Source organism: Limtongia smithiae (genome assembly GCF_038497785.1).
Source record: "Limtongia smithiae strain NRRL Y-17922 unplaced genomic scaffold V1518scaffold_5, whole genome shotgun sequence".
Lineage (NCBI taxonomy): Eukaryota > Fungi > Ascomycota > Lipomycetes > Lipomycetales > Lipomycetaceae > Limtongia > Limtongia smithiae.
The window spans coordinates 464,904-481,588 of NW_027117626.1; the positions used below are offsets into that span (position 1 = coordinate 464,904).

The window sequence follows — 16,685 nt, forward strand, 5'->3', positions numbered from 1 at the left end:
ACCTCCTTCTGCCAGGTCCCCCTCCTCGCCCCAACGAGGGGACGTTCCTCGCTCTGTGACGAAGTCTGTTCCTTGCGGCTCTCGGCAATCCCCGCTCTCGGCCGTAGCAAGGCCTTCATCTGCGAACGACTTTGTGTTTGACAGCTGCAGGCAGCGGAACAAATTCTCCTGCGAGGGATTGTGTTCAAGTCCCTTTGTTTCAGTTCACATTCTGCTTCTTGTTTCAACGAAATTGCTATCCTTGCGCTGCGCACATCTCTATATATATCCACCCACTGCGATGCTGCGAGCAGGACGGGTATTTTCAAACAAAGGAGAAGGGACAATGCGTATGATAGGGTGGTGCGCCTGACCCAGCAACAGACGCAGAGGGCGGCGCAACGGCGAGACAATGCGAATATTAAAACTAACTACTGGATCCTGTGTTCCTGCAATCGCGTGTACAACAAACACACTCAGTGGAAGCGAAATCTGAAGCGCAAGGCAGGCTTGCCAGCAGTCAATTAGTGTCGCTTCTAGGTTCCTCGGCCTAGCAGGATCGATTTAGAGATCTAGCTGTGCCGGAATGACAGAGACAACTGTAGTTCGCGTATCATCAACGGTGTCTGGATACAAGCGCATCGTGTGTCGCATGTGTGAGGCTTCGCCGCCAGCCACGCCCCGGGGTTGCCCGGCGCGAGCAGACCAAGACCAGGCGCCGACTCCTCCACGCGTCTGGAGAGCGAGGCGCGACGCCTACGGACGACACGCGCAGGCGCGACTCGAAGTCAGCGCAGCAATATATAGCACAACCTCTTCGCGCAGCTCCACTTCAAATGGGGTCAACGGCAGAGCCCACGAAAGAGCTGCGCGTGGCACAGTCTTGGATTCTATATTCTGTTAATTCCTTAAACTCAAGCGCGTGCGGAATGAAATGAATCATGTCACTCCATTCTTCACACAAATCACGGGCGGAGTGAAGACAGCGGAGCTGAGGCTGACGAGAGTGACGGCGGCTGGCAGCAGAGACGGCGGACGCGTTCAGCGTTTGCCTGCTGCTGCTGCTGCTGCCGCTGCTGCCTGCCGACCTCGTATTCATTCTTTCTAGAACCGCGGTAAGGCCTCGCATACGTCAAGCGAGTTATAAACCCTCCGCTAGCATTCCTCTCTATCTCGTCGCGCTCAAGTCAGCAGTAATATGCGCTCCTGGAGGCTGCTCCACAGAGAGCGAAGATACAACAGTTCTATATAGCCTGCACATGGCGACCGTTTATGCGGGATCGTTGTATAACGGCCGCATTCTCGTCGCTAGCCAGCTCGCTCTAGTATGTGTAGTATAGCACTCCCTTCATCGCCCGGCGGTCGGCCCCCCGCCGGGAATATCCTGTACCCCGCACGTCTACCCGCAACGGGGCATGCACGCCGGCGATTCTACGGTGGATGGAGAGGAGCGCGGGGGGGGGGGGGGGTGCAGACACAAGCGCCTCGAGAAGCCCAGAGCGAAGTGAGCCGAGAATGCACACCTGCGGTGGCAGGCTCGGAATGATCCTGCCGCCGAAACTTCCCACACTGCTGCTCCCTGGCGCTAACCGGTCTCGCTCGCATTATTTCTCGCCGGAGCTGCTGCTTGTTGTCGCCCGCCCGCCATAGTCGCCGGCGCGCATATCATATCTGCAGCTGCCCACACAAGACGGCCTGGCGCACTTTGTTCTGCAGCAGTCCGCTTCTCGTTATAGATTGCCCTCTGGTTGGGCGTCTCGCGCATGCGACTCGCAGACGGCGGTGGACGGCCAGCCGTAGTGCGTGTCGTGCGTGACGCTGTGTTGTGCGGGTCACACCAGGTTGTGAGTCACTCAGCTGCGGCAGCGTCAAGCAGACAGTCGCTTCCCCGTCGCGTGTCGTAGCCATCGTGTCGCGCGATATCATATTTCAGGGACACACAGACACAGTTGCGCGCCAAGAACTCTCTTTCATTTGTGACTTGTGGGGTGCAAACTTCGGAAACGCCATGCATGGGGTTAGGGTTCTGTGCACGTGAACTGCGCGGCGAGTGAGGAAGTTCAATGCCGCTTCGAACGTTTCTGACGAAGGCAGCAGCAGTCTGATTCGCCATGCTGTTAGCAATTTCTTATACGTCGCCTCCATTTTTAGTGCTTGCAACTAATATACAGCCCGAAATCCGGCGAAATACGTACGCCCGCGTAGCGCAGGGGCTCTCAACGCAAAATTTGCGCCTTCGAACAGAGCCGGCTGCGTCGAGTTAGGGCGAGGTTCGGCGGGTTGCTACTACTGCGCTGAAACTGCGTATGCACTTCTGAGCGCGACAGACATCTATGCACGAGTTCTCATTTGCGGCAGCGATGCTAACTCGCAGGACGAGTTGACGGCCTGGCGCGATGGCCTTACATGCACCAGCACGCCTTTCGTGTTCCTCTCTTCTGTTAGAGTAGGGGGGGGTGGTTGGCGACGCGCGCAGCGAAGCATCGAAAAGGCGAGCCGGTGGAAGTTGTTTCACTGCGCACATCAGTTAGCGAAAGCAAGACCTCTCGACAGCTGCCAATCTAAGTCAGCACCCCGCACCGGCTTACCTTACCGCGACCGGGTCCGTCGCGGGGAAAATCCCTGTCTGGCTCTGTTGGCGCGTTTCAGCACGCATTCTGGCCTATTTGATGCGAAGACGGCTGTGCGTGAAACATCCTCGCGCGCGTCAAGTACACTGCCTTGTTCTCGATCAACAGTTCCATCATCGCAGGAGATCCTCCGACAACGGCGACGCTACGGCAGATGAGATTCCGAGGGCGCAGGCCTCCAACTCCGTAGTGAAACAGCGTACGGACGTGGCGAGGTGTCTGGGTAGGGCCGGCATGCGGGCGGTGTGAGCCGTGACGCGACGCGTCGTCGCGCTGCTTTGCGCGCGCGCGGCGGCAGGAAGTTAAAGACACGCTGCATGAATAGCCACGGTCGATTCGCAATAGCGCGGAACTTTGTCGTCAGCCGCCTCGCCGCGCCGCGTGTCGCGCAGATGTGATTGGGCGGCTCGGGCGCGACACTCACGTGCGCGACACGGGATAAGCTCGCGAGAGGGAGCGGCCGAGCATCCGCAGAGTCGACACGCGCGTCCACCGCCGCAAGCGCTATATCTTCACGGCCGCAGCCGCCGCCCCCGCCGCGTCCCCACCACAGCATGCTATGAACGTCTCCCCCGTCGTCATATCCTGCTCCTCCCCCCGCGGTCGCGCCGGCTCACCTTTCTCCGTCTACGTTGGCGCCGCTGCCGACCTACTCGCCGCCGCCACCCCTATCTCTCTCGTGTTTGGTTCCTCCGTCATCTGCACTCCTGCCGTCACCCGCGCCGCCCCCGATGTCGCCGCCGGCTACCCCCACTGCTTCGCCCTCACCATCTCAGTGCCCGCCCTCCACGACTCGTGGCTCAACAAGCCTGTAGCCGTCGATGTCCTCATCGACGAGCCGTCTGGCAAGCATACCCTACACGCCACCGAGTACATCTCCACCTCCAACCATGACCCCGCCCAGCCCGCCCAGCAGCAGCAACAGCAACAGCAGCACTTCCTCGATCAGCTGCCACCGCCGTCAATGCAACAGAAGCTGCCGCAGCTCCAGCAGTCACTCTTCCGCCATGCCTCCTACGACGCCACAATGCAACAGCAGCAGCTCCCGACCTACGTCCCTCACCACATGCAGGAGCCTCAGTCAAGCTACGCCTTCAGCCAGCCTGAAGCCACCTTCCCATACCTCTCACCCTACACCCGCCAAATGGCCCCCACCCGGGGGTTTTCCTACTCTCAACAGGCCCCGGCCCTGCAACAGCAGCAACTGCCGCCAGGCATGATGTACGCGTCCGGCGGCGCGCCAGTGCAGATGTCGCCGAGCATGGGTCCAGGACCGGCCTCATATGTGGCGCCATCTGCGCACGGCTCATCCACGAGATCGTCATTTGGCGCCGACGACGGTTCTGGGGATATGGTGCCACAACTCTGTCGCACGTCGACGCTGACAACCGCGGCTACTGGCGGCGGCAATAACGTCGCCACCGGTGGCATGAGCGGCCCGCTAAATGGCACAGGTCGAGTCACAAGCCGGCCTGCATCCCTGCGAATTCTAGGAAATCTCGACGACCTGGTACACAACTGGACCGCAGAGGAAGTGCAGGCGAGCCGGCGGCTAGTGAAGTTCCACTGCACGCAGCGCGGCGTCAACATCGAGGCTTCTGCAGAGACAATCAGCCAGAACGAGTATGGCTCTGCCTCACAGCACCAGCAACAACAACAGCAGCAGCAGCAGCCTAGCCACTCACGACCCCCGACCTCTGCGAGCACGGTGCTCGGACGTGGTGAGAGCGAAATCACAATTTCGTGCATCTACTGGCGCGAAAAGCAGGACTACTACGTGACGAGCGTGGACTGTCTTGCACTTCTGGAAAAGATCGTGTCCTGCAGATTTCCTGTGGAGGAGAAAAACCGGATCCGGCGAAATCTGGAGGGGTTTCACCCTGAGACAGTATCAAAAGGGCGGCTGGAGAGCGAGGCGTTCTTCAAGCTCATCATGTCGTTTCCATTTCCCAAACCGCGAAATATCGAAAAGGACGTCAAGGTGTTCAAGTGGACTATTCTCGATTCTGCCCTGCGGAAGATTGTCCAGAAATATGTGAGTTCCTCTGCGCGCTTGTTCTTTAATAGCGGGACTAACCGAGTCTACAAGTCCACGGCGTATCCTCAAGACAATGGCGCATACCCTCTCTCTCCCACCCCGCCTGCACAGCCCGCGAACACAGCCTACCGGATACCACCGCTGCCGCAGCAGCAACAACAGCATTCCCACCCCCCCAGCACAACCCCACAGTATCCATCCCTCGTCAACGGGCCCGGCAACAACATCAACAGCGCCAGCACAATGCTCATGAACTCGTCCTCTGCATCCTCCTCCCTTCTCGCTTCCGTTGCGGGCTCCATGAGCTCACAACCCACTATGCCTGGATCAGACCACCATACCCAGATCGCGCCAATGGGCGGCGGCGGCCCGCGCGCGCCTCCGGGTGCCGCTACCGCCGCTCCTGCCGGCAACACGATTCCCCGTGTCACGGCATGGGACACCGCCGACTACTACTCCCACTAATACACACAACTTCGCCTTCACCTCACCTCACCTCACCTCACATCACCCTGCTCTTGCTCCTCTTTTGTACGAATATGGGATCCGGGAATCATGTTTTATCTCGCCGTTACTTTTTTGGCTCATTTGTTTCGCCAATTTTTTTTGGCTTCTCTTTTGGTGCGGGGTTTGCGTGGTGATAGGGTGCGGAGTTGGCTTTGCTATGATATATATACATTTTGCTTCTCTTGTTCGCGTAACATATGATTTCTTTATTCTTTGCTATAATTCTCCTGTAAGTATAATGAATGTATAATTAATTTAACATGACGATACTTTTGTTGTATAGTGAGTGACGGGTACAGCAGGTAGCTATTTGTGTCGCAAACAAAATGTAGCGATACTACTCTGATTAGTTCGGTGGGTAAATCAAGGCCAATTTAGATAGATTAGCGATCGCGCCTTCACGGGAAGTGCGTACACAGCCGACAAACTCTAATCATAGTTTACCGCGAAAAACAACTCGGCAGACAAAGCGAGCGGCGATGGCGGAGGGGAGTCCGAAACAGGAAATCAAAATCATGACATTTTATTCGACTATATGTTTATGTGTAGCTAGAGTGGGAAGAAGTCGTTACAGGTGTCAGACACTTAAGGGTTAGCTTCGACGAACGAAATGCCCTTGGCGATGTTCTTCTTGAGGTCGACCTTGGCGGCCTCGATGAGAGCCTCCTCGTACTCGTTGATCTTGCCGAGGGGGTGGATGGTCTCGGCACCGTGGGGGCCGAGAGTGACCTTGGAGGCAAAGAACTCGATACCCTCGGACTTGAAGAGAGGCGAGTCGACATAGGTCGGCTCGGTGACGGGGGTACCGGCGAGCGAGGTGAGGAGCGAGTTGGTGAAGCGGGCAGCAGCCTGAGCCATGGAGAGGGTGGCGGAGCCAGCACCATCCTTGGCCTTGACGACCTCGTCACCGCCGAACTGGATGCGGTGCACGAGCGAGTCGCGCAGCTCGCCAGAGAGCTCAGGATGGTTAGACTGCGAGAGCAGGGGCACGATGGTGACGCCGGAGTGGCCGCCAACGACGGGGACGGGCTCATCCTCGGGCTTGGTGCCGATGACCTGCGAGATGAAGCGCGATGAACGCAGCACGTCGAGGGTGGTGACACCAAAGAGACGCTTGGGGTCGTACGTGCCCTTGGACTTGAACACCTCGGACACGATCGGGACGGTCGAGTTAACGGGGTTGGAAATGATGCACACGAACGCGCGGGGCGCGTAGTCAGCGACAGCCTTGGCGAGGTCCCGCACGATCGAGGCGTTCGTGTTGAACAGGTCGTCGCGGGTCATGCCTGGCTTGCGGGGAATACCAGCGGGGATAACAACAACATCGGTGTTCTTGAGTGCGGCCTCGAGACCACCATCGGCGGGAAGGTAGCCACGGACGACGGAGTCGGTGGGGACGTGGGACACGTCAGCGGCGACACCGGGCGCTCCGCGCAGATCGTAGAGAGCAAGGTCGGTCACCTTAGTGTTGAGCTTCAGCAGCAGCGAAAGGGGCTGGCCAATGCCGCCTGTGTCTGTTAGCCTCAATTGTCCGATTTTCACCCAGAACACTGTGAGAACAAACCGGCAGCACCGAGAACGGTGACCTTATAGGCCTACATCGTGAAAGGTGAGCATACAGCAGAAGAGCCAATCGCGTATGGCCGAAGCGGTGGATACATACGTTGGCGGCGCTGGCGGAGAACGCACGGCGCTGGACCTGGGAGAAAGCGTTGCGGGCGGTGAAGACCATTGTAATGTGAGTGAGTGTGAGGACCGTGAAGGCGTAGAGGGGAGGAGCAAGGGTGGATGGGGAAGAAAGAAAAGGAACGCGGACGGGGAGCGGCGGAACGGCTGCGGCGGTACGCTCGGCCAATGAGAGCGCGCACGCGCCACGGCACCGCCACAGCGAAGCGCAGCCTGGCCAATCGCGCTCGCGTACACCAGCCACGCGAGCCGTCTGTGGCGCAGGCACCAGCCGCGTCCGCCCGGGGCGGTGCTTTTTCGGAGCGGCGCCTCACTCGCCCACCGCTTCGTCACCATCGTCCTCCCCATTGCACCATCGTCTCCCTAGAACTCCGGGGGGATGACATCATCTGTAGCACGCCCTTAATTCCGCGCCAGCCTCAATCAGATAACCTAGTGCCACGCCCAGCGTGTTGCACTACTCAACCGCCCTAATGCGCCCGCCCGCACTCCGTGCACGAAAACCCCGGCTTTGCCTCCTCCTCCGGAGTCATCAGCAGCCCATGAAACCTGTTCTTGTACGCATCATAGTCAAAGCTCTTCGCCCGGTTCAAAAACTTCGCACCGTTGGCGCTTCCGCCGCTCCCGCTGCTCCCGCTACTCCCGCTACTCCCGCTTCCGTTCCCGCTCATGCCGGGCGATGTCCCCGCCGTCGTAGCTCGTCGCGACAGACCCGCGCCAGGGCCAATGGATGGCACGCCCGCCTTCGCGCTTGCGGCGTGATCAAACGCGCGCAGATCATCGTACGCACTCTGCCGCCGCAACAAGTCCTCTTCAATTTCCTCCGGAATAATTTGTGCTTCCCGGCTTACATGCGGCGAGGACAGTGGTATCTCGCACTGCTTCATGCTCTGCTCGTAAGCAGGTCCCTCGTCATCTGAATCATCAGATCGTGCGCCAGCACTGTTGTAAAACACATGCGCCTGCGAACCACGGTTATAGTACGCCGTCGGGTACATCTTATAGTCGCTCATGGCACGTCGACTCATGGTCGACGCGTCTAGGGGGAATGTCTTGCTGCTGCTGAGATGGAAACCCGCAAGTAGTTGCGCTTCGAGGCTGCTCTCCCCACTACTATGCGGCGCAGTCGCGTCTCCCGGAGGCGAACGTGTCGGCGAGCGCAGCGGAGAGATTGGCGGGGAGAACGGAGGTCGCGAAGATGTTGGCGCTAAGGATATCTTCGTAGAAACAGCAGTTGGTGATGTCGGCGCTGGGGCAGCAGCGCCCTCCTCCGACGCACGCCGACTCTGCGCACGCGCAACCTCAGTCTCGTAGTACGTCGACGATCGTCGATCCAGTGAAGGCGGCTGAATCGTCTGCGCCGAATCCGACGAGCGTGTAGACGACGCATAGTCCTTCCGTCGTCGTGGACTCATCGTGACCGGATCCATCTCGTCCGGCGATATATACTCATTACTCAGCGTCGACTCCAACGACACGCCCGACGACGACGACGACTCATTCGACGGCGTCTGACGTAGTAGAGAGCGCGTGTTGCTCCCTGCCGCCGAGAAAGTATAATGAGACTTGTCGTACACCGGAGGTTTGGGGTCGCGGTGGAAACGGTGGAAGTGGTGATGTGGATGCTCACGGCACGACGAGTGCATAAATTGCACCGCATTTTGGTGCTTGTTGTGTAAAAAGTGATGCATGCGTTCTTCGAATCCGTGCTCTTCATGTCGCTGCTGCTGGGACGGTGGCAGCGACGATCCCTCAGTCGCCGCTAGTCCTTGCGCATCGCCCTCGGTGATCTCGATTTGCGGTGGTGGCGGCGAGGTCGCCGGCCGTGGTGGCGAGCCCTTGTGAATCAAGTGCGACAGAAACGGATGCGGATCGTACAGCTTCCAGTCCTGATCTTGTACATGCATCGGCTGATCCGACACTATCGACTCCTCATTCTCGCTTGTGATGCTGATCCCGCTCCGGTTCTTGTCGCCGCCAGTATCAAACACCGACAGCCGGTGCTGAATTCCGTGTGGACTTGTCTGCGAGGATATGCTTGATTTGCGATGCACGCTCGACCTCCGCTGCCGTCCTCGCGAGCGTGGCGATAGCGCCTCCAGCAACGACGACGGCTCGGAGTCGGAATCAGAGTCGTCTGACTCCGCAGAGGAGTATCCCGAGTTCGCACTACCCGTGGAAGGCACTGTCAAACGTCCAAGCAACTGTGCATTCTGCGTGTGTGTCGATGTCATCGCTGAACCCGCTGCTGTCGCTGACGGGTCGCCGCCACCGCTTGGGCTGGCATTGCTATGCACAAAATACGGTGCCTCGTGCAACGACTTTTGCGCACCTGTCCCCGGATCCGGCTGCCCACCTTCGCTGTTCATGCCTGCGTGCATGTCCGTATGTGCGTGCGTATTCATCTGTACTCTCCACAGCCTTTTAATCTTCGATAAACTGTGCGGAATCGGCGGATATATGCTGCTAGCAACGGCAGCACGCGATGATTTCAGGCGTAAATGTGGTGAGAGAGTGATGATGTGCGCCGTCCGTTAATGGATCGTGCATTTAAGCTTCTGCTCCCCAGAACTCTAAACCACGGAACTGTCACAGATCACAGCTCACAACACGTACAAGACACGTGCGGCGGGATCACAGGTACGGAGGCACAAACCCCTTCGTGATATTATTGTTCCTAGAACACGTCCTCGATATTGTTGAAGATCAAGTAGAAGATCTAAACCAATGTCATTCTCCGCTTCGTCTAAATAGCACACTTCTGCTGCCCGACTGCCGCTGATTGTCACTGCTTGCTGCGTGCGGTCTAATTGCCTTCTTACCCACTGTAACCACACCCCCTTCATTATCGCCATCTCCATCACAATGGCACAGTTGGACCTCTCAATCAAACGCCACGGCGCCTTCTTCAACCGCTGTCTTCAAGTCCTTCCCTCAGCATACACACCCACCGACGGCTCGCGGCTCGCACTTCTCTTCTTCTGCGTGTCCGCACTGGACATCCTCGGCCTCCTCCCCTTCGACAGCGACGACACTCCCCGAAGAGTCCCTGCCATCGTCACACACGAGCAGACAGAACGATGGCGCGCGTGGATCATCGACACCTGTCTCCTCCCCACCAAAAACGCATTCAGATGCTCCCCGTCTCTCACCCTGCCAACCACAGCCTCATACACCCCCACTACCGTACATGATGCAGTGCTAGACTACGATCCGGGCCACGCTGCGGGCACCTACTTTGCGCTTGCGACGTTGTTGATCCTCGGGGACGATCTTTCCGCGATAGATAGACCCGCAATGATGCGCTGGCTCTCCGAGTGTCAACGTGACGACGGCAGTTTTGCTACAGGCGTGATGGGTTACCGTAGCGACATGCCGGGAGAAGAGGTGCCAGACTACGTGAAGCACTTTGGCGAGCGCGATCTGCGGTTCGGATATTGCGTCGCTGCGTCGCGGTGGATGATCGGCGGTGATTTACTGCAGTGCAGCGAGGACGTGAATATTACAAGCGCGATCGAATACATTCGGTCCTGCGTCACCTTCGATGGCGGTATCGGGATCGGCAAACTCACCGAGTCGCACGGCGGACTCACGTACTGCGGCGTCGGTACATTGAACTTATTACTCGGCGACGATGGTAGCAGCAATGGAGCTGCACTATATGAAGTCCTTGGGGAAGATGCGGCGCAAAAAATGCTTCGCTGGACGCTCGAACACCAGGTTCTCTACGTCGATGATTCCGATTCCGAGAATGAAGATGACGACGATGACGAATCCGAAGACGGGACTTTAAAGAAATGCTTTGCGGGCTTCAATGGGCGCACGAACAAGGCGTGCGATACATGCTACTCCTTCTGGCTCGGGGGCACCCTTGCCATGATCCCCCCATCCTCGCCCACATCTCCCTCCTCCCTCACTTCATCAGCAACCCGCTCGCTTGCCCTCTCCGATATTTCCCGCAATTCGGCATTCCTCCTCGGAAAAACACAAAATATGACCATCGGTGGCTTCGCAAAAGCACCAGGCGCGATGCCGGATGTGCTACATTCCTATCTCGGCTTGTGTTCACTCTCGATGGGCGCCGCCGTTGCACGTGAACAGGGTTTGCTTGTTGGCGACGCTGAGGATGACGATATTGGCATTTTGAAGGCGATTGCGCCGTTGCAAGCGCTGGATCCTGTGCTCTGTATCTCCTCCCGCGCACGGCGGCATGGCGAGATCTTGCGCGCAAAATGGAGTACGCCGTGATTTCCTGTTTAATCTTTTTAACGGTATATAATCAGATTTCAAAACACATGCAAATCATTTAAGGACAGTCCGTTCCTCCTATGTCACATGGAAGAATAAAAATACATACAGCGCACCAAAACAAATGATGTCCATCTTCAAGACTATTACTATACAAAGAAATTCCAGCTCCATACATGCAATGCATAATAATAATACTGTTTTTCATTGTGATAACCAGGTTCACTTGACGCCGACCTGGGTCATGCCCTCCAGAAAGCCCGTCAAGTCGTCCTTGCGCACCTCGACGACAGAGCTCTCGAAGCTGTCGATTCTCACTCGCGCGTGCGTCTGCCGCGCGACTTCTTGGAACGCAATACCAAACGAGTTGTTTGTGATCTCATCTTCTTCGTCCCCGTCGTCTTCGTCGTCTTCGTCATCAGCCTTCTCTTCTTCCTCTTCTTCCTCCTCCTCCTCTTCTTCCTCGTTATTACCTTCTTCACCGCCCTTGGCAGTGCTGTTCTTCTGTTTCTTCTTCTTCGGCGCCGCCGCTGCTGCCTCCGCCCCACCTTTCCGCGATCGCTTAAACATCCGACACGGCAACCCGACAACAATATACGTATCTCGGCGCCGATCCAGTGCCGCCATGACCATGGAAACCTGTCGGTCATCCTGCTCAGTCTTGCACTCGTTTACCCAGCTCGCCAACCGCACCAGTGTGAGTGGGTTCGTAAAGATATCAAGGTCGGGTCCATCTTTCATGACAGACAAGCGAAAGGAGCGAAGGATGTGGACCTGCTTCTTCTCCAGAAGAGCTGTACCAGTGCGGACGACTGCTTGTTGCAGAAGCTGTGCGCGGTGAAGACCGTGAACAAGGAGGTCGACGCTATCTCCGTTAGTCTCTTGCTCATGTTGGTAACAAGATAAACATACCTGTCCAGTGCATCCCATGCAGTCCAGAAATTATCGATCCACGCGCTGCGAAACGTTTCATCGAGCGACTGCTCTATGATCTTCGTCGCGTCGCCCATACCGGCTGGATTTACATTCTCCTTATCCACAACCGATCGCCCTCGTCCACACTCCAACAGCGCTGCGACTGCCTCAACCGCATCACCAGCGCTCACAACACCACGGAACCCGAACTTCCGCACCACACCGCCGCCGTTACCACTGCCGCCATTGCGAATGACGCCGCTGATGCCAAACACCTCCGACACGGCGCTGAGCTTCTCGCGTAAAGTGCGCTTCACCGAAATATCGACATGCGTCCACTGTTCACGTGCAACGTTCAGCGACACGCCCATTTTCGCAAGCATCTTGTGTAGCTTCTTGCGGCCATCGTCCGTCCATAGCTGTAGCCGTGCCGCGACGTACGCAGAGTGCAGTAGCGCCTCGTAGAGCGACCAATGCCGAAGCAGAAACACGCGGTAGTCGGTCTGTATCACTAGAGCGGAGTCGTCTGCCGCAAGACGCAATGTGCCGTTGATATTGGCGCCGCGGTGGTTGTGTGCTATTTGTGCTGATTGTTGTGGGTTAAGACGCGTAACCTCGTCCCGTAGCAGCGGAAATAGTCGTCGGTAAAGCTGTGGAGCAACGTGATCGAGCGCGGTAGTGCCGACGATCGAGAGCCACAAGTCCGGATTTGACACGTCACCGAGGAACGACAGTAGCGTGTACACCTGCGATGCGACCGGGGTCGAATACGACGTGCCACGCGAGTAGTAGTTCGCGATGGTGCCTTGGTACTGGTTACGAAGCTGGCGGAATTTAGTCCTCGTCGACGGTTCGCCGCGCCGACGACCACGCCGGCGACGTGGGGAGGGTGATGGCGAGTGCGGCGATGATGGCGATTTCCGTTTGTCGCCGGACGAGGGTGAAGATAGCAGTGAAGCTGCTTCAGACCGTTGACCGTCCTTGTGTTCACTATCGGAATCGTGATCGACAATCTCAGGTTCCTCGTCAACCTCTTCCTCGGCCTCCTCATCCTCAGAGTACTCATCATCCTCCTCATCATCATCATCTTCTTCTTCGTCATCGTCGTCGTCATCGTCAGGCATCTCAAGCAACGCCTCATACGCCACGCGTTCGCGATCCAACTTGCCGCCGTCAATCTCGCCGTCGTCAAAGCAAACCACGTCGTCGGGCCCGAACACGTTCTCCAGGTTCCACGGCCGGTGGCTGTCAAACACGTAAATCTTCCTCCGATTGCTGCTGCTGTTGCTGGGGCCGTTCCCGACGGTGCTGTGCCCAGTCGTGGTGCGCTGTCGACCGCGTTCTGCGCTCGCACGCGGTGCGTCGTCGTTATCTGTAAGCTCCCCATTGTCTTCGCTCTCCTCGTCGCGCTCTTCATTCTCTTCGTCTCCCTCGTCCCCCGCTTCATGCTCCTCTGCTCCGCGCAAGTACAACGCAAGATCCACCAACGCACCGCAGCCAATCAACACGACCGCGGAGACCTCGTCTTCAAGCTCCCGGTACTGCCTCCGCAGCTCTGTATATCCGCTTACAGGACATGTTCGATGCGGGATCAAGTCACGCTTGAGTATGCCGGACAGGATGCGCGCCGCGCAGAGCGCGTCGACGTCCAAACACGCGACGAAGATCGCAAGCTTGCATGTCGTGTGCGACACCGTCGCCACGCGCAGCCGCTCAAACGCCGTCAGGTATGATGCCGGTGGAACGTGCATCGTGCTGCTCCTGCTATGTTGCTCGTTCGATAGCTGCTCTCTCTCGCGCGCGCGGGGTGACCGCGCTCTTGCTCAGTCGCGCGCCGTGAGTGTTGCGCTTGCCTTCGTGCGTATTGTCGTATGTTTCGCGCTGCTTATACGGTACGCTACGTCTGGAGAGCGTCGCCGTCCTTGTCGGCGCGGGTGCTGTTGCCTTGTCAGTGTTGGCGAGGCCTGTTGAGTTGTCGCGAAGCAGTCTACGACGCGTGCAAGCGCGTTCATTGTTACCCGGCGCGACACTTCCGCGCCCCTTGATGAACCATGGCAACCACCACGAACTCATCACATATCGCCACTCGGCCTCTTATAATCAGATACGCTCTTTAGAATAGCAACCATTTGTCAGCCCTCCTACCAACCACCAATTCGAATACTCGGATACTTAACTTATGGCATTTATATTGTCAAATGACGTACAAACAAGGAGATGGGATCGTGCGGAACAAAACAAAGCAAATTAGTATATAACAGTATAATATAGAGGACTCAAAGAAAAGATAAAGATAGAAAGAAGAAAATGATACAATTTTTATCGAGACAAAGAGTACACGTGCGAAATATGGAGGCGTCGCACAGGGAGAGGGAGGATTATACCACAGGTCCTCTTGTTGCCTTCTTTTTGGCTTCTGCGGCGTGCGAAGGAAATCATGACAGTGATGAAGTGGGGCAAGCGCGCGCAAGAGAGATGAGAGAGATGAATATAGAACAAAATGTGTGAAGAAATGAATGAGCGGGTTTCATGCAACAAATATAAAAAACACACGAGGACAAGAAGAGAAAAGAAAACATCATCACCGCGAAAGTCTAGCTTCGCTCCGCCAGATAGTAATTTTGATTGGTCATTGCCAGATATACACAGGACATCTATTCCTCCGCAGTCGCAGCCTCCTCGGGGGCGACATCGACGGCAGCCTCGCCATCGGCCTCGGTCTCGGCGGCGGCAGCGGTCTCATCGGCGGGCGACTCCGTGGTGATATCAGCCGGGGTGGTAGTGCCGTTCTCGATTGGAGTAGCCGGTTTGCCGTTGCGTCGGCGGTCCTGTCGCTGTCTAGGCTCTCTGACTCTGGCAGCCGACTCCTCGGCCTCAGCCTGTTTCTCCAAGCGCTCGATGTCGGCGGTGGCCTTCTTGATGTTCTCCTCCGTCTGCTTCTCCTGGTTGGAGATAAACCACTCGATCTTCTCCGTCAGGCTCGCAATAGTCGCTGGGACCTCCTCCTTCTTGACAGGAACGCCAATCTTGAGGTCGGTGAGGGTCTGCACGATGTCGAAGCTAAGCAGGAACTTCTCCTCCTTTGGCTGTACCTTGCCGGCTTTCTTCTTGCCCTTCTTGCCGCCGACAAAGTAATCCTCGTCGGGCTTGCGCTCGAGGACCTGAGCACCGGCGGGGAGAGTAGAGTCGATAGTTCGAGTGGCCTGGGCTGCGAGGCCACTGGGGGTCGTGAGCGAGGTGGTGGTCGCCTTGACGGAGGGGTCAAAGTAGCGTAGCAAGACCTCAGCGCGCTCGATATCGGCCTCGAACGCGGGCTGGCTGGCCTCGGCGAGACGCTGCTCGGCACGTTTCTTCCGCTTCTCGCGCTGCTCGGCGTCGCGCTCGGCCTGCTTGCGCTCCCACCGCTTCTGCCGTTCTTCCTGCTCGTACTTTCCGTACTCCCGTCGCTGCTTGTTGAAGTCGTCCTTCAGCTTCCGCAGAGCCTGGTACGCCTCCTCCCTGCTCTTGTGCGCAGTCTCGCGCTGCTCGTACAGCTGCGACTTGTTCTTCTTGAGCACGTCAGTCTCGGCACGAAGCGCGTCGAGTTCCGTCGTAATCTGCTTGTGCTGCGCGGACAGTTCCTTGGATTCGGTGTCGTCAATGGTGCTGCGCAACGCCGCGATCTTCTCCTTGGTCTCGGAGATGAGCTGCTCGGCCTCGGAAATGCTGGCAAAGTTCTTGCGGCCCTTCTTGAGACCTTGGATATCGCTCAAAACACGTCGCTCATCGACCAGACGCATGGAGCCGGTCTCGACCTGCGCCTCGAGCTTCCTACGAAAGTTAGTATTGTATACACGCTGTACAAGAAAAGGTAACTTACTTGATATGGGAATCCAATTCATCAAGCGACTTGAAGCTAAGCTTCGACTTGGCGCTCTGAATCTCTTTGACCTGTTGTTGGGTAGCGTCAGCATTAACATTGACTTCGACCGCCGAATAAATGTGAACGCACCCTGCGCTTGTTGGCGTCCTCGAGGCTTTTAATCTCCTCGATGATCTTCTGGCTGCCTCCACGGATCTCCTGCTGGCGCGCACGAACAGCGTTGAGCTTGCTGCGCAGCTCCTGCTGCTTCTCGTTGGAGGGCGAGTCGTGCGACAGCAGCTTCCACTGGCTGTTGAGGTATTCCTAAACGGCAATGTCAGCGACATTCAAGGAGTTGATACGAGGCGTGCTTGGGACGAGGACATGGTCGCGCGATGCAGTAAAGTGAGGCCCGGCAACCACACCGCGGCAGGTGGCATTGTCACAGCGCACCCCCCCCCGAGAGTCCCGACACAGCAAAACAAGGAACACTGACATGCTTCTCAGACTTCGTCTTGAGATCTTTCTCGAGGACTGCGAGACTGGCGTCGAAGGCGGCCTGGTCAGGCTTAACGGGTCTAGGCTTTGGCGTACCGTCGGCGGCAGCGTCAGGGACGACGGCGGAGGCGGGAGCCTCAATCGCTTCGGTAGATGCGGCCATTGGACAAAGCGACGCGCAGGCGGGGTGAGCGGGAGGGTGAGAGGATACTGGAGGAGGAGACGGAGGGAGGCGAGGGAGGATGGGGAAGGAATTGCTGAATTGTGCGTCGAGGACCAAGAGAGAAAACCCACTGCACGAGACCCGCACAACATTAACGCTGCGTAATCCACAGCACGCGCG

At 57.4% G+C, this 16,685-nt stretch overlaps 6 protein-coding genes across 6 annotated transcripts; 2 read left to right on the forward strand and 4 right to left on the reverse strand.

Annotated features, from left to right (window-relative positions):
* The first annotated feature begins 3,049 nt into the window (after positions 1-3,049).
* On the forward strand, positions 3,050-5,606 carry V1518DRAFT_259440 (uncharacterized protein). The gene is made up of 2 exons (XM_066901011.1): positions 3,050-4,644; positions 4,699-5,606. Exons 1-2 carry the CDS (start codon positions 3,169-3,171, stop codon positions 5,110-5,112), a joined length of 1,890 nt encoding a protein of 629 aa, XP_066759847.1. The 5' UTR covers positions 3,050-3,168; the 3' UTR covers positions 5,113-5,606.
* On the reverse strand, positions 5,426-7,038 carry V1518DRAFT_259366 (lactate/malate dehydrogenase). The gene is made up of 3 exons (XM_066901010.1): positions 6,818-7,038; positions 6,719-6,749; positions 5,426-6,662 (listed from the first exon to the last, which is right to left on the reverse strand). The coding sequence occupies exons 1-3, from the start codon at positions 6,884-6,886 to the stop codon at positions 5,740-5,742; spliced, it is 1,023 nt and encodes a 340-aa protein (XP_066759848.1). The 5' UTR covers positions 6,887-7,038; the 3' UTR covers positions 5,426-5,739.
* A 272-nt stretch (positions 7,039-7,310) lies between these two features.
* Positions 7,311-9,221, reverse strand: V1518DRAFT_405313 (uncharacterized protein; the record flags this gene model as incomplete). The annotated part of the gene is made up of 1 exon (XM_066901912.1): positions 7,311-9,221. One exon carries the CDS (start codon positions 9,219-9,221, stop codon positions 7,311-7,313), a length of 1,911 nt encoding a protein of 636 aa, XP_066759849.1.
* A 317-nt stretch (positions 9,222-9,538) lies between these two features.
* V1518DRAFT_416063 (terpenoid cyclases/protein prenyltransferase alpha-alpha toroid) lies at positions 9,539-11,273 on the forward strand. Its single transcript, XM_066903957.1, has one exon. The coding sequence runs from the start codon at positions 9,706-9,708 to the stop codon at positions 11,086-11,088; it is 1,383 nt and encodes a 460-aa protein (XP_066759850.1). The 5' UTR covers positions 9,539-9,705; the 3' UTR covers positions 11,089-11,273.
* V1518DRAFT_259462 (CDC45 family) lies at positions 11,200-14,032 on the reverse strand. Its single transcript, XM_066901012.1, has 2 exons — positions 12,001-14,032; positions 11,200-11,953 (listed from the first exon to the last, which is right to left on the reverse strand). The coding sequence occupies exons 1-2, from the start codon at positions 13,752-13,754 to the stop codon at positions 11,311-11,313; spliced, it is 2,397 nt and encodes a 798-aa protein (XP_066759851.1). The 5' UTR covers positions 13,755-14,032; the 3' UTR covers positions 11,200-11,310.
* A 133-nt stretch (positions 14,033-14,165) lies between these two features.
* On the reverse strand, positions 14,166-16,607 carry V1518DRAFT_416066 (uncharacterized protein). The gene is made up of 4 exons (XM_066903958.1): positions 16,341-16,607; positions 15,995-16,168; positions 15,863-15,933; positions 14,166-15,813 (listed from the first exon to the last, which is right to left on the reverse strand). Exons 1-4 carry the CDS (start codon positions 16,503-16,505, stop codon positions 14,658-14,660), a joined length of 1,566 nt encoding a protein of 521 aa, XP_066759852.1. The 5' UTR covers positions 16,506-16,607; the 3' UTR covers positions 14,166-14,657.
* Between the last annotated feature and the right edge of the window lie 78 nt (positions 16,608-16,685).

Bases quoted from the DNA above. Each gene is read 5' to 3' on its own strand.
- V1518DRAFT_259366 (XM_066901010.1), bottom strand. From the start codon at position 6,886: ATGGTCTTCACCGCCCGCAACGCTTTCTCCCAGGTCCAGCGCCGTGCG. The intron at 6,750-6,817 runs GTATGTATCCAC...TTCACGATGTAG, and splicing joins TCTCCGCCAGCGCCGCCAAC to GCCTATAAGGTCACCGTTCT. The intron at 6,663-6,718 runs GTTTGTTCTCAC...TAACAGACACAG, and splicing joins CACCGTTCTCGGTGCTGCCG to GCGGCATTGGCCAGCCCCTT.
- V1518DRAFT_416063 (XM_066903957.1), top strand. From the start codon at position 9,706: ATGGCACAGTTGGACCTCTCAATCAAACGCCACGGCGCCTTCTTCAAC.
- V1518DRAFT_416066 (XM_066903958.1), bottom strand. From the start codon at position 16,505: ATGGCCGCATCTACCGAAGCGATTGAGGCTCCCGCCTCCGCCGTCGTC. The intron at 16,169-16,340 runs GTCAGTGTTCCT...ATTGCCGTTTAG, and splicing joins AGACGAAGTCTGAGAAGCAT to GAATACCTCAACAGCCAGTG. The intron at 15,814-15,862 runs GTAAGTTACCTT...TAACTTTCGTAG, and splicing joins GAATTGGATTCCCATATCAA to GAAGCTCGAGGCGCAGGTCG.
- V1518DRAFT_259462 (XM_066901012.1), bottom strand. From the start codon at position 13,754: ATGCACGTTCCACCGGCATCATACCTGACGGCGTTTGAGCGGCTGCGC. The intron at 11,954-12,000 runs GTATGTTTATCT...TAACGGAGATAG, and splicing joins GCATGGGATGCACTGGACAG to CGTCGACCTCCTTGTTCACG.
- V1518DRAFT_259440 (XM_066901011.1), top strand. From the start codon at position 3,169: ATGAACGTCTCCCCCGTCGTCATATCCTGCTCCTCCCCCCGCGGTCGC. The intron at 4,645-4,698 runs GTGAGTTCCTCT...CGAGTCTACAAG, and splicing joins GGAAGATTGTCCAGAAATAT to TCCACGGCGTATCCTCAAGA.